Source organism: Saccoglossus kowalevskii, chromosome 6 (genome assembly GCF_978046115.1).
Source record: "Saccoglossus kowalevskii chromosome 6, keSacKowa6.1, whole genome shotgun sequence".
Classification (NCBI taxonomy): domain Eukaryota; kingdom Metazoa; phylum Hemichordata; class Enteropneusta; family Harrimaniidae; genus Saccoglossus; species Saccoglossus kowalevskii.
Genome location: NC_140646.1, coordinates 25,334,151 through 25,348,032, shown reverse-complemented (window position 1 = coordinate 25,348,032; position 13,882 = coordinate 25,334,151). Strand labels below are relative to the sequence as shown.

Here is a 13,882-nt window from a genome sequence, read left to right as displayed (position 1 = left end):
TAATTTAGCTTATTTCGCTGACTGGAAAAATGCGCTAAATTAAAACACAGTGAATATGTAAAATTTAGCATAGAACACATTATCTAAATGACGAAACCGTGAATTTAAAAACCACTGAATATGCCTGAAATGGTAAATCAGTGAAATTTAAACCCAGTGAAAATTAGTCATTTTACAGTATGATCAACTGTACGTAGTCTCTATGGGGGGGGGGGGTTATCGGCTGGTATCTAGTGTAAGAAATAGAGAAGGGATGAAGGCTCCAGCCAGCTCTCATTTTTTAAGCTAAAAAAAAAACAGTCAAGCTGAATGAAAAATAAAATCTAAAAAAAAAATACCAGCTTGAAGAATATTGGTTACTCTTTCAAATTTCGCCAAAGCCATACCTTTATTTTACCGATATCTGCAGAATAAATCCAGAAAACTACACAAATTTATGAATAATTAATGGTTGCTCTGAAAGCACAGCTCAGTTGGAGGCGTGGCCTATTCAGAATTTGTCAAGAACCAATCACAAGAAACCCCCTTCTCTCCGCTCACAGGGACTGCGTACAGTTGATTATAGTTCCTGGGCTCCCTGTGATAAAACTAAGTGCAAAATCCAATAACCAGTTATGAGCACAATACTTGCTAATCATGGCAGTGTTAATAATGTAGAGTGTGGTTAAGTCACTCTGAAATAATGTTGTAAAACCAGTAATTTAATTTGTTGGGAACACCAAGCATCACTGATATGGAGAAAATTGAAGTCTTACAACACCCAGTAGGTAAATTTATGCTTGGTGCAAGTATAGAGATAGAGCAAATGATGCTGTACTTTGTGATCTTGGACTAGACTTGCTTGCAGTCTGTTGCGATTCCGATGAAAAATTTGTGAAAAATAAATATAAATTGCGTAAACGAGGGGTGAACGCAAAAGTCATGTGACCGCAAAATCCCAACAGACTTTCCATCAGTGTGAGCGCCCTCACATTACCGACCAGATTCGGCTTGTAAATTTGCATATATGTATGTCATACGACCGGGCCACAGATCATAGCAATATTATTACCGGACATCGCACATGCCTGTGTTTACTTGTCTCGCGCTATGTTATCATGCTGTTGACGCCAACAAAATTGAATAAAACAACGCATGTTTTCGGGATCTAAGTTTATCCAAGAAAGTGGGTATGGTCTTCTGATTGGTTGAAACATATTAGACATGTCAATCATTACAAGCCTTAATCTGGCTGGTAATGCGAGGGCGCTTACACTGATGGCAAGTCTGTTGGGATTTTGTTTACGCAATTTATATTTATTTTTCACGAATTTTTCATCGGAATCGCAACAGACTGCAAGCAAGTCTAATCTTGGATTTAAAACAATGTAAAACTGATTATAAATTATGAAACTGAAATACTGTAAAATACTAATTTTCATAGATTTTTGATAAGATGAATGTAAAATATGGGAAAAATAGTATATTCGCTGGATTTTATTTTCACTGAATTATTCCTTCAGCGAAAAATAATTCTAAGCAAAAGTATTTGACAGTATTACAACCGATTATGCCATATGAAAGAGTGCAGATGGTAATAATCTAAATAAGTTAAAAGATTCCACAATACGTGACAGTACGGTTTGGGATTGGGTAAACCATAATACCAATACATGTATATGTACAAGCATTAAAACAGACAAATCAGAGATTAAAACACATTATACTATAACAAAAAAGGGTTGTGGAAGATATTGACAAGTTAAAGTTGAAAAGAAAACCTGATAAACAAATCAAGTCTGAAACTCTACATGATATTCAGAACCTAGGAAAAGAAACATTGAATAACTATGAAGGGGCACAGCTTATGTTTGAAGCAAGATCATATGCCCTAGGTCTGGCCAAAAAGGAAATGAACTGATGTAGAGGATTGTATGTGTCCCTGTTTTGAAGGTATTGAAACATTGGAACATTTCAACTTGAAATGTGATTCTTTTTATAGCCAGAGATAAATTATGTTGAATACAATCAAACACACCTCACTGAGTAATAATGAATTTAACATGTGGAAAGATGTCTCTCAGGGTATATAATAAACTGCTAATTCCTGTCTTGGGGGACAATAGCCGGGCTACAATGTTGAACTTTGTAGAATAATAGATAGTACCTTTAAACAATTCCTCATTGATACAGTTGAACTAAGAAAATTATAAGAGTAATTTTTAAATACCTGTTGAACCCAATTTTTGTAATTATTTGTACTTTCATACATGTTTTTCACTGCTCCTAATTGATTTATTCCAGTATGTGTACTTCTATTGGTGAGCCCCTGATTTAAAAGGGTTTCAACAAATAAATCAAATAGTTTTAGTAAAAAACATCTTGCCTAGGAGTAGGAAGATTACAGTTACCTATTAGAATAACAGAAGTAAAATCAAACCATTTAGGCCAAAATCGGCCATGACAAAATTATATTATTACAGTCGTAATAACACAATGGTATGTCTATTCACAATTATGTAATTCACTTTTTCTTCCCTGGTAGCACTTTGACGGCAGCTATTATCAAAGAGCATGTGATGCAGTTGTTACACCAACATAGAACAGCGTATGGTGACTTTATATTGACTGAATTTGATGATCCAATTCTTATAAAACATGTCAAGTCAGTTGCAATATGTGATACAGATTTGAGCAAACTAGGAAAACAGGTAACTGTCTTCAAGTTATATAAAATATCAGTACTATGTTACTGAACATGAAGAAAAAGAAAAAAAAAACTGCACTATAAGTTGGTTCCACATGAACTGAATAATACAATGTCAAGTAATGCAAGCATTTTACGTTTCAATTATTCACTGATTTTCATTGATAAGAAATCCACTTAAACTCTGGTCAACTCAATGTAAAAGTAAATGTAAAATTACAATAGAATTGATAAACCAATATACTCAAAATGGTCAAATTAAAACCCAGTGAAATTAATGCTTTTACAACGAATAACAGAATTTAAAAATATAGACAATGATTTTGCCACACCATTACTCTAGGAGTTTGTACATGTATGTTGATCTATTAGATGCGCATACCGTGGTTTGACTATTGTCGAAATAAAGTCATTTAATGATCTAGTATACAATAAAAGCATTTGTTTGTTTATATGGGCTTCTAATAGAGCTAATACGGTAGTCAAAATACCAGTACCGGTAACTACTTTGTTATTGAAGCCCAATATGGTACTCCATGGTGTATCCCGCATCGCATTCTCTTGAATAATGACATTGTTTATTGCTCACTAAATACAAAAAATGGGGACAAAAGTTACCCAGTATGTAATCATGTTTTCATTATTAGATCCACCTTGGAACTACCTATTTATTCTGGGTTTGCACTGGGGATTAAATAGATTTAGCCTTGTTGGTAAATACAACCGCTGTTGTAATTTTTATACTGTACGGTAACATATACTTCATAATAAGGGATGCAGGATTGGAAATACTTTGGTGCACTGTGCATTTTTTTTTCAGCCAGTGCATGCTTGCAGACCTAAAACCTGATCTGTTGACATCCATCAATAAAAAATACAGTTTACTATATTCTAAATGATGAACGAATACACAGTTGTCTATTTGAATGACCTTGCTAAAATGCTTTTATCACATATGTATACATTTTGATGTTACAGAAGTGCTTTGTCATTAGAGGACACAACATGTTAATTGCCACGCATCTCTGTAGATTCATTTTTTTCAGCATCTTAAGGGGACAATTCAAGGATGATGACATTAATACAAATTGAAATAAACATTTATAGCTATTAAATTTTGTCAATTAACTTAAAAAATGTAAAAGTCTCAACAGATTGTAAGAAACAATGCAGCTTTATGTGTTATATCATATCAACACTGATGAGTGAAGTGAATTATGCTGCATTAAATTACTTTTAATGTCTTCACAGGCAATAGATTTATGCCATACACAGTTAGATCTTCATGTATTTCAATTGCAAGAAGATGGGGCTGCCTCGGAAGAATTGGATGATGACAATTTATCTGCAGCTAGCCATTGGATTTTACCAGCAGGTACATTTTAAACATTACAACAACTATTTAAATGTAAATAATGTAAATAATCATACAGTAATGCATGGATTTCAATGATTTTCTCAGTACCTCTACGAGTAAGCCAGTTTCCTTCTAGTCTAAAACATATAGGAATAAATTTTCCTCTATGAAAATTTGGCATTTTAATATTGATTTATAATAAAAGAAATTCATGTTTAAAATCAAGTCATTCGATTTTTGCGACAGAAGTTCTCCACGTTTTTCATGCAATACGTAAGCTCTCACAGTGAATGGAAAACCTACCTTATTTAATATTTCTATCATTTTTGGGGAAAAAATGCTATTTTCGACTTTTGAAAATAGCTAGCCCAATTGTTTCAATATTTCATATGTAGGCACCTTGGGGACATCTCTCCAATTTGTGGATTATGTGACGATAACTTTGATTCTGTAATTTTATTTAAATTTTTTTCATCTTATCCAATGAGTACTTGTACAATCCTTGCTTGATAGCTAGCACTTTTTCGTCGTAGGAAATCGACAAGAATGGGTGTTGGTCACGTTAGCAACATATTCGCATCACTGAAGCCTGAATAACCAAATGCTCTATTCTATTTCACAGTTGAATTCCATGGGATGTGGGAAAATTTAATATTTGATTCCAGTGTGAAGGAAGATCTGCTGCATTATGCAGCAACAACACTATTGTTTTCTGATCAAAATGTAGACTGTAATGTTATATCTTGGAACCGAGTTATATTACTTCATGGTCCACCGGGTACAGGCAAAACATCGCTTTGTAAAGCATTGGCTCAAAAACTCTGTATACGTCTGTCAAACAGGTAACATTTTTATTGTAAATCAGTGGTTATCTTGGGAAACTTGAAGTGTAGCAAAATACAAGATTTCATTTATTCACAATATAATGCTTGACTAAAGTCCAAGAAAAACAAAACAAAGCAAGACAAGACAAGACAAAAGTAAATTATTTTTAAAACATAAACAAACATAGCTAAACATTTTAATAAATTTTCATTTGAAAAATAGCAAATATGCAGTCGTTATATTTGTGAATTAAGAGCTGCAAAAGTTGTAAATATTCCATACCCTGTGCACAGGGAGCCCACGAACTATGATCAACTGTACGCACTCCCTATGAGCAGGGGTGTATCGGCTGGTATCTAGTGTAAGAAATAGACAAGGGATGAAAGCTCCAGCCAGCTCACATTTTTTAAATGAAAAATAAAATCTAAAAAAAATACCAGGTTGAAGAATATTAGTTGCTCCTTCAAATTTCGCCAAAGCCGTACCTACATATTACCGATATCTGCAGAATAAATCAAGAAAAATACACAAATTGACTCCATTTAGGAATTCCTAACGGTTTGCCCGAACGCACGGCACAGTTGGAGGCGTGGCCTGTTCAGTATTTTGTCAACAACCAATCACAAGACTGGTTACGAACCACATCAAGGTCACGACTCGGTTAGCCTTGCTCAACTGGTTCATTCTTTTCGTCTGTTTTTTCGAGTTTAAAAAATGTGAGCTGGCTGGAGTCTTTATCCCTTGTCTATTTCTTACACTAGATACCAGTCGATACAACCCCCCCCCCCCCCTCATAGAGACTGCGTACTACAGTTGATTATAGTTCCCTGGGCTCCCTGTGATTTATTCCCACGTGTTTATAATGGTAAAGAACACAACTGTATACATTGTTATGTATTAAATGAGCTACCTGAAGTTGAACTATATTAAATGAGCTACCTGAAGTTGAACTACCGGGTAAAACTTGTTCTGGTGAAACCATATTCCTAAGGTCTTTGGTGCAATGTATTATCCAAATATAATGCCCAGAATAATCTTTTAGCTTATTTTTGTCAGGCACTTAATCCCCTGCACTTTTAAAAGCTCTTAAATTAAGTCTAAGATTTACTATATACATCAGACATAATATTACCCTGTACAAGTAGATGGTTAGATACTAACATCTGCATTGGTATGAATTGACTTTATCAGCATACTGTAAAACATGTTGAAAAAGCGACATAATGACATAATAGCAAAATATTGATTTAGCGAATTGCTCACAATACTTGTCTGTCGCGCGCAAAAACAAATGCACAATTATCAACTTCATAAAACAAAGAAAAACTGTCAAGTGTAATTTGATTCTGTTCGCAATGATAAAAAAATGATTCAACAGGGATTTTAAAAAGCGAGTATCGTTGCTGCCTTACATCCAGAATATTAATCTTTTATATTGTGATCAAAAATTACTAAGTACTACTAATTTCTGTAATAATATATCAGTATCACTTCATTTATTTATTTTCATTGAAATAATGACCACAATGAATACGTTTATTTTTTTGTGTTAATTTACTTTTCAATAAAGTGTATCTATCATGTCAGTACGTTTTTTTTGTGGTGTTTACAAAGTGTGCGTGGAGAAAAAAGACGTTGTTTGGTGTCCATTTTGAATTTATAATAAAGTCATTAGCAACATCTTGAATTTAATAGCGAATCAGTTCTTTTGCTAAATTCGCTAAAAGACATGCTCGCGAAAAAGACATGTTTTAGAGTATACATATGGCATTTGCTCTATTTGTAGTGCAAGTGCTTTTATATATACCGGTAAATGACACATTTGTGTCTATGGCCAAACTCAGATTTGAATTCTCTGGTATACAGTAAATGCAGTTTTCAGTTTCAGTGCACTTATTCTGGAGTTGCCCTTTTAATGGAGTAAATATGGTATATATACTCAAGATGTTTTATTGTTTTTCAGGTATAGCTATGGCCAACTGATTGAAATTAATAGTCATAGTTTATTTTCTAAATGGTTTTCAGAGGTGAGGTTACTTTATTAAATTTATGTGCTTGTTTACTTTCCCTCTCCTTATTAAATGTGTCGTCTAATAAGGCCAGACTTTTTTTATTCCTTGTTTCTTGAGTTTTTATAAGGCAATCATTTTGAGAATTTTTGATTAGATTTGTGTGATTCTCAAAGAATTGTAAGTTAGATCATTGATTGGAGAGAAGAAATGAAATAAAATGTTATTCCATGTATAGTCTTGTTTCTCATCTGCGCGGGACTTCGATACTTTGATCATGATACTCCCACGAAAATGCATCTTGGGTTTGTTATGCAGCGGGCAGGAAAAAAATGAAGATAAAAATAATTTTTTTTAGCGGGCGCGTGAAATTACACTGAAATAAAATGTTATTTTTATTTCATTTTCGGCTCCTGTTCATTCGGCGGGTTTGCGAAACAAGGGATAATAAAAGTCTGGCCTAAGTGTAAGTGATGTCCATGTAATGTAATGCGTTGTAAAATAAGGAGTGTTTATGTTTACCCCATACAGTATTCTGGTTTTATACATTCCCTGGTATAATGATGCACGGTTGTACAATATAAAATACAAGTCCTATGACGTTTTTTTTTTAATTTATCTCAGGCATCAAATTAGCAAAATTATTAGGCCTTGAAACCTAAAAAGCTGATGTCATACAGATTACTGTAAAATACTTTATTTTCGCTTGCAATTAATTTTCGCTGAAGGAATGATTCAGTGAAAATAAAATCCAGCAATTATACCTTTTTTCCTATATTTTACATTCAAACATAAATTCTGTACAAAACATTCTTTTCAGTGAAAATTAATTACAGCTAAAAATAAAGTAATCTAAAAATTACAGTCTGCATGTATATTTTACATATTAGAAACAATTATTAGGAAAATTAGTGATTTCAGTTTGTTACCTGCATCAACCATTGTAATCGACTACATTCCAAATTGAAAAGACCACTAAATGTACTGTTTGGTCTATTATAAAAGCATTGCACCACCTTTGGAGGCTTGCTCAAGCTTCTACTTTAACTATGCATAATATGTGTAGTCCCAAATCCTGCAGTATAATATCATTATTTTTGATATCGTTTTTGTGATTACTATATGTTCATACTCCTTTCACTTTCAAAACTGTATTTTATATAAAGTTAATTACTGTAGAATACTTTATTTTCGCTTGGAATTTATTTTCGCTATTTTCGTTGAAAGAATGATTACGTGAAAATAAAATCCAGCGAATATACTTTTTTCCCCTATATTTTACATTCAACTCGTCAAAAATCAGTGAAAATAAATTCCATACAAAACACCCAAAATGCCTTTTCAGCGAAAATTAATTCCAGCTAAAATAAAGTATTTCACAGTAATATATTTGCTCTATTAGAAGCGCATGCACCCATGTACTGTAAAATACTTTATTTTAGCTGGAATTAATTTTCGCTGAAAAGACTCTTCGTGTGTTTTGTATGGAATTTATTTTCACTGATTTTTGACAAGTTTAATGTAAAATATAAGAAAAAAGGGTACCGGTATATTCGTCGGATTTTATTTTCACTGAATCATTCCTTCAGCGAAAATAAAGTATTCTAGAGTAAATGAATAAATGAAATATTTCATATTTGAATGATCTAGTATACAATAAACGCAATTTTTTTTTATGAGTTTCCTTTTGAGATGTCCTTCTAATGGAGCAAATATGGTACAGTATATAACAAAATAATTTTTATGTTTTTATACGTTTTTATTTTTTATAGAGTGGTAAATTAGTGATGAAGATGTTTCAAAAAATTCAAGAATTCATAGACAACCAGGATGCTCTTATATGTGTTCTCATTGATGAGGTAAGCACGTACATTGGATTATTGATGTTTTACCCTGGGGGGCATCAATGTTAGGTCATGGTAGATGACTCATTGTTATGTCAGAAGATTTCTGGGTCATAAATTATGTCATTTGGAATCCATGCTTCTCAACACCTTAGCAGATTGTTAATATATACTCTGTATTAATTCTTAGCTGGTGAACTCTGTATGTTAATGCAATTGTATAAGTTAATGCAATATTTTATGTTCTCTCTATCAGCAGGCAATGTAATAAGTTGAAATTTTCTTTTTCAAAATTTACTGAAAATCTCATGATAAATTATTAAAAATTACATTATGATGATGTTTATGAATTATAGACATTGTTTGCCATTTCTTGTTTTTATTCTTGATTAGCAAATTTACTAACACTCCATAGAGAACCCAGATATTATGTATGTTAACATTTTATTATGATTTCACATTGTTGTTTATAAAAACACAGTAAAGACTTGTGTAATTTCTCAGAATAAATATTGGACAAAACAACTGAAGATTGTAGAGTAGACACCAAGATATTGGTGATTAACTTGCTTCCACTGTACAGAACTTGAAGCTTTTCTATATTGTGTGATCAATTATCTAGTCAAATTGAATTCGTTTTCAGTCATTTTACTCTTTTGTTGTTGTATTGTCAGCATTGCTCTAATAATTCCACTCCACCCACTCACAGATTAGGTTGAAGCAGGTTTACATTCCAAAGGTGTATTAAAGCACATGATTCAGATGGTGCGATTATGTTTGATCTGTTTTTAGGTTGAAAGTTTAACTGCTGCAAGGAAGAGTTCAATGAGTGGTGCCGAGCCGTCAGACGCTATCAGAGTTGTTAATGCGTTACTAACGCAAATAGATCAAATCAAAAAGTAATACATTTATATTCATTATATACTGTATTTGGTATGCATTGTACATTTTTCGTTTTCTTTCATAAATAATTGTTATTTTTGGGCTAAATTATTTACATCATTTTTAGAAGTAGACAAATTCTATTTGAATTCAGACATAATGAATTTGATGGAGTTTCCTCATTCTTCAAAGCCTTTTTTTTGCATATATTTCTACACATTCAGTTTTTAAGTGTAGTCACTGTAGGTACTTTACTTGTACCAGTAGTCCACTGCAAATATTTTTTTTACCTAGAAAGTAGTTTGTTTTAGAAGCCTGATTAGATATGAAGAATATAATTAATTAATATTTAATTATTCTCTTATAAATAATAATCAGAATAGTAACCCATGATGATTATTGAATATTTGTGGGAATATTGAATAAATATTAAATTGAATGTTTATCACCCCGTACTGTGCTAAACAGGCTACCACAATTGAGAAATAAATCAATATTTTTTGTATCTTTTGTGATGTGATATTTACTTTAATTCTTCATATAGGCATCCTAATGTGATTATATTAACGACATCCAATGTGACCGGTGCTATAGATCTTGCGTTTGTGGATAGAGCTGATATCAAACAATACATTGGTCATCCCTCGCCAGCAGCTGTATTCAAAATATACCATTCATGTCTGTGTGAACTGATGAGAGTAAGTATATGTATCGTAATTGTCATCACCACCTGGTCATCAAATTCAAAATTAAATGCACTTTGGGTATACATGTATATGTTCTGCCATTTAGTCCCCGTTCAGATGGAGGATTGACCTCCAATTTCGAAAGTGGAGCTTAATTGTGCAAAGACAGATTTTGATCATGGTAACATAATAATACCTTGCTGCATATTATTTTCTTTTTCTGATCAGGTTCAAAATGGCCGACTAGTGGCCATTTTGTTATAATGAATGCTGTTTCGGAGCTATATATTTGACGTGCTTTGAGCGATAAAATTCCAACCTATCATTTTGCACATATGCATATGTATTCATTTGAATCAGTTGATCCAGTACAAGATAAAGCATTAAAATCATTCATTTCTGCCATTCTAGACCAAATCTCGGCCATACAGTTATTCAAACTTGGTATATACATTGAACATGATAGGACATTGATGCATGTTATTTTGTTCTTCAGATTGGCAACTGATGGACAATTTGTAATAATGAACGGTGTTGTGGAGCCATATCTATATCTATTATACATCATGTCACACATATTGACATGCATTTGTACGAAGTTCTAATTGAAAATAGCTGATTCATTACATTTTTGTTTATTATTGAACAGCAGGAACTCTGTCATGTCATGACATGTTAGAAAACATCATCCAGCTTATTTGTGAACACAAAATGATAACAAACAATACAAATCTCATAAGATTATGGGTGACTGGCATTCGTATGTGAAAAGCTTCCAAATCTAAGACAGCTATGGAGTGACTTATATCAGGCACGTCAATTAATGCCCTTATGAATTTCATTTTTCATTGATTTTCATTTTCATTTAATACACAGAAACGTATTATCCAACCACTTCAGCAGTTGTTAGATCTCAGAGCACTGGAAGTCATGGAATTTAAAGAAAATGATGCTACCAAACTTAGCATGAGACTCTGGGAAATTGCCAAGTAAGTAAAGTATATGCACAAAATAAATGCTGTGATCACCACTTACAGGCTTGCAAGTGAAGTGTCAATATAAGACCTAGAAAAAAAAAATAGGTGTTTCAAAATCAGTGCATCTGCATATTTTTATTATATAGGTATAAAGTTATATATTATATAGTTAAAAAGCTGTGACATGTACATGTGCAAAGACCAGAAAGATGAATATATTTGTTTCGCCTAAATAAAATTACCGGTATAGTTAGCATGTTTTATTGTTATTTTCAGTCAAAGTCATGGTCTCAGTGGAAGAACACTAAGGAAGCTGCCTTTCTTAGCCCATGCCTTGTACATACAGGTAATACATGTATTTACTCTGAGCATGTTAATAGTGTCTCATTATCATGGTGCATCATGAAAAAATCGTTCGTATAGTAGGGAAATCTTGTCTCACTAAAATGTTAAAAACTAAAATGTAGTAGATTACCATGGGTAATGTAATAGATGTTTCACTAAGTAGAACTGCATTAAATTGCTATATGGACTACCACGATAGGAGTTCTTAGTTTCAATTGTGTGTCTATATCAACTTTTAAAGTTACCAGTATATCATTTACATGTACACTATATTTTTAGCTTCGCTGTCGACTTATCATATGAGTGATTGTCCGTCGTCCTTGTCAAGTTTTTACTTTTTCGACTTCTTCTTGAAAACTACAAGCCAGAATGCTTTGATACTTGGTGTATATGTACCTTGGGTAGACCTCTCTTAGATTTGTTCATTTCATGATGTTTCTTTTATTTCTCTTAAGTTTGGTGAATCTTTTTGGTAAAAAGTGATATTTTCAACTTCTTGTTAAAAATCGCATGTCTGATTACATATATAGGTACTACAATGTGGACCTCTCAGATTTGTTCATTTTGTGATGATATCTTTAATTCTCTATTTTTGGTGAATATTTTTGTCATTTTTGGTAAAAATGATATTTTCAAATTCTTGTTGAAAACAGCAAGTCTGATTGCTTTGATACTAATACCTACATATTGTTCTTTTTCCAATGATGTCTTCAGTTCTTTAATTGAAATGTGCATTGCTAACAGCGGAGCTATCTCAGCCGACAGGCAGCTTGTTTCTATTAGTAGTGCATGTGTTTATGTGAATGACCAAAATCTATCTATGGCCAAAATAAGTTATATTTTAATGATTCAGTATATAGTATACATTTCTAATAGAGTGATTACAGTAGTAGTTCAGTAATTTATAATGTATGTGTTATAGAGACGTACAAAAGAAAGTCCTGACAGTTGAATTTTTATTTTATACTACATGTAATTTCTTTATTTTCTTAAATTTCAGACTCGTACAGTTTCTCTAAAGGACTACTTAGCTGCATTATCTGAAGTTGTTAAAAGACAGTTTGAAGAGAGGGGACATTTGGAGTCTAGTTAGAAATATTGTAGTTGAGTTAGTTTTCTCCTCATAACACACGTCATGGGTTACCGCTAATACATATGCATGTATTCAAGAGCAATTCTTTGTATATTCCACAATATGGAATTTATTTTTGCTATTTTCGCTGAAGGCATGCTTCAGTGAAAATAAAATCTAGCGAATATACCTTTTTCCCTATATTTCACATTCAACTCATCAAAAATCAGTGAAAATAAATTCCATACAAAACACCCAAAAAGCCTTTTCAACGAAAATTAATTCCAGCTAAAATAAAGTATTTTACAGTACCTGTATGTCTCCATTCTAACCATGTTCCAAACATATATTTTGGGATACGAAATAAGCTGAGAGCAAGATATTGGCACAGGCAAATTGCTCTTGATACCTGACTTAGTATAGTACTGTAAACTTATTCTATTAAATCCAATTTAAGTACCGTAGATGCTCTTTTCACTTTTAATAGACATTACCTCTAACTACATCTGACAAATAACAGATACAAATCTTGTTCACGTCTAGTGGGATCAGCAATCAATTAATTTAATCCAATCACTGTAAATCATTTATTTTCGCTGCCAGAAATCCGATACCAGAATACCCTGGAATATAGCCTGGAATCCAGTCATTCAGTGTGCCCTTCTCAATGCACTCAAGCCTGGTGAATTGCTACGTAAATACATAGATGGAAAAGAATTTTGTGTCATCACTGATTGGCTGTCACCATGACTTCAGTATATTGCCATGGAAACTCGCATACTCAGACTGACCTGTACACTAGTCTCTCCAGACTCTCTAGTTTATTATTCATACATTTTTCACGATAATAGACCGCATCACGGCTACCTTGAATATTGAACAAAAGTTAAATATAACAAGATTTCTTGATTTTCTTCACTCATGAAATTAAAGTAGCCTACAGTATTATAATCTAGGTCATTGAGTTCAATAGTTGAGAATGTCAAGAGGTCATTTCTAATCAAAACATTATTCAAAGCCACTTGTCGTGAACATGTACTGAGACCTAATCAGTTCTCAACACCTCGCAATATAATCATCTGTGAGAAAGAATTTGATATGTGATCCTTTATATCTGGATGAGTATGTATTTCAGTGAGATTACAAGCTGGCTACATTTTAACTGACCATCTGAATAAAATGATTGTAATAAAAACAAA

The 13,882-nt window shown here is 32.6% G+C and overlaps 1 protein-coding gene across 1 annotated transcript in view; it reads left to right on the top strand.

Moving 5' to 3' along the window:
• Positions 1-13,882, top strand: part of LOC100377253 (pachytene checkpoint protein 2 homolog) — an 18,365-nt gene extending 4,483 nt beyond the window's left edge. The window contains exons 2-11 of the mRNA XM_085500258.1: positions 2,525-2,690; positions 3,938-4,061; positions 4,666-4,885; positions 6,832-6,895; positions 8,650-8,736; positions 9,514-9,620; positions 10,148-10,301; positions 11,166-11,278; positions 11,543-11,612; positions 12,612-13,882. Of these exons, the coding sequence (XP_085356384.1) occupies positions 2,525-2,690; positions 3,938-4,061; positions 4,666-4,885; positions 6,832-6,895; positions 8,650-8,736; positions 9,514-9,620; positions 10,148-10,301; positions 11,166-11,278; positions 11,543-11,612; positions 12,612-12,704 (1,198 nt within the window). The 3' untranslated portion in view covers positions 12,705-13,882. The remainder of the gene's footprint in view (positions 1-2,524; positions 2,691-3,937; positions 4,062-4,665; positions 4,886-6,831; positions 6,896-8,649; positions 8,737-9,513; positions 9,621-10,147; positions 10,302-11,165; positions 11,279-11,542; positions 11,613-12,611) is intronic.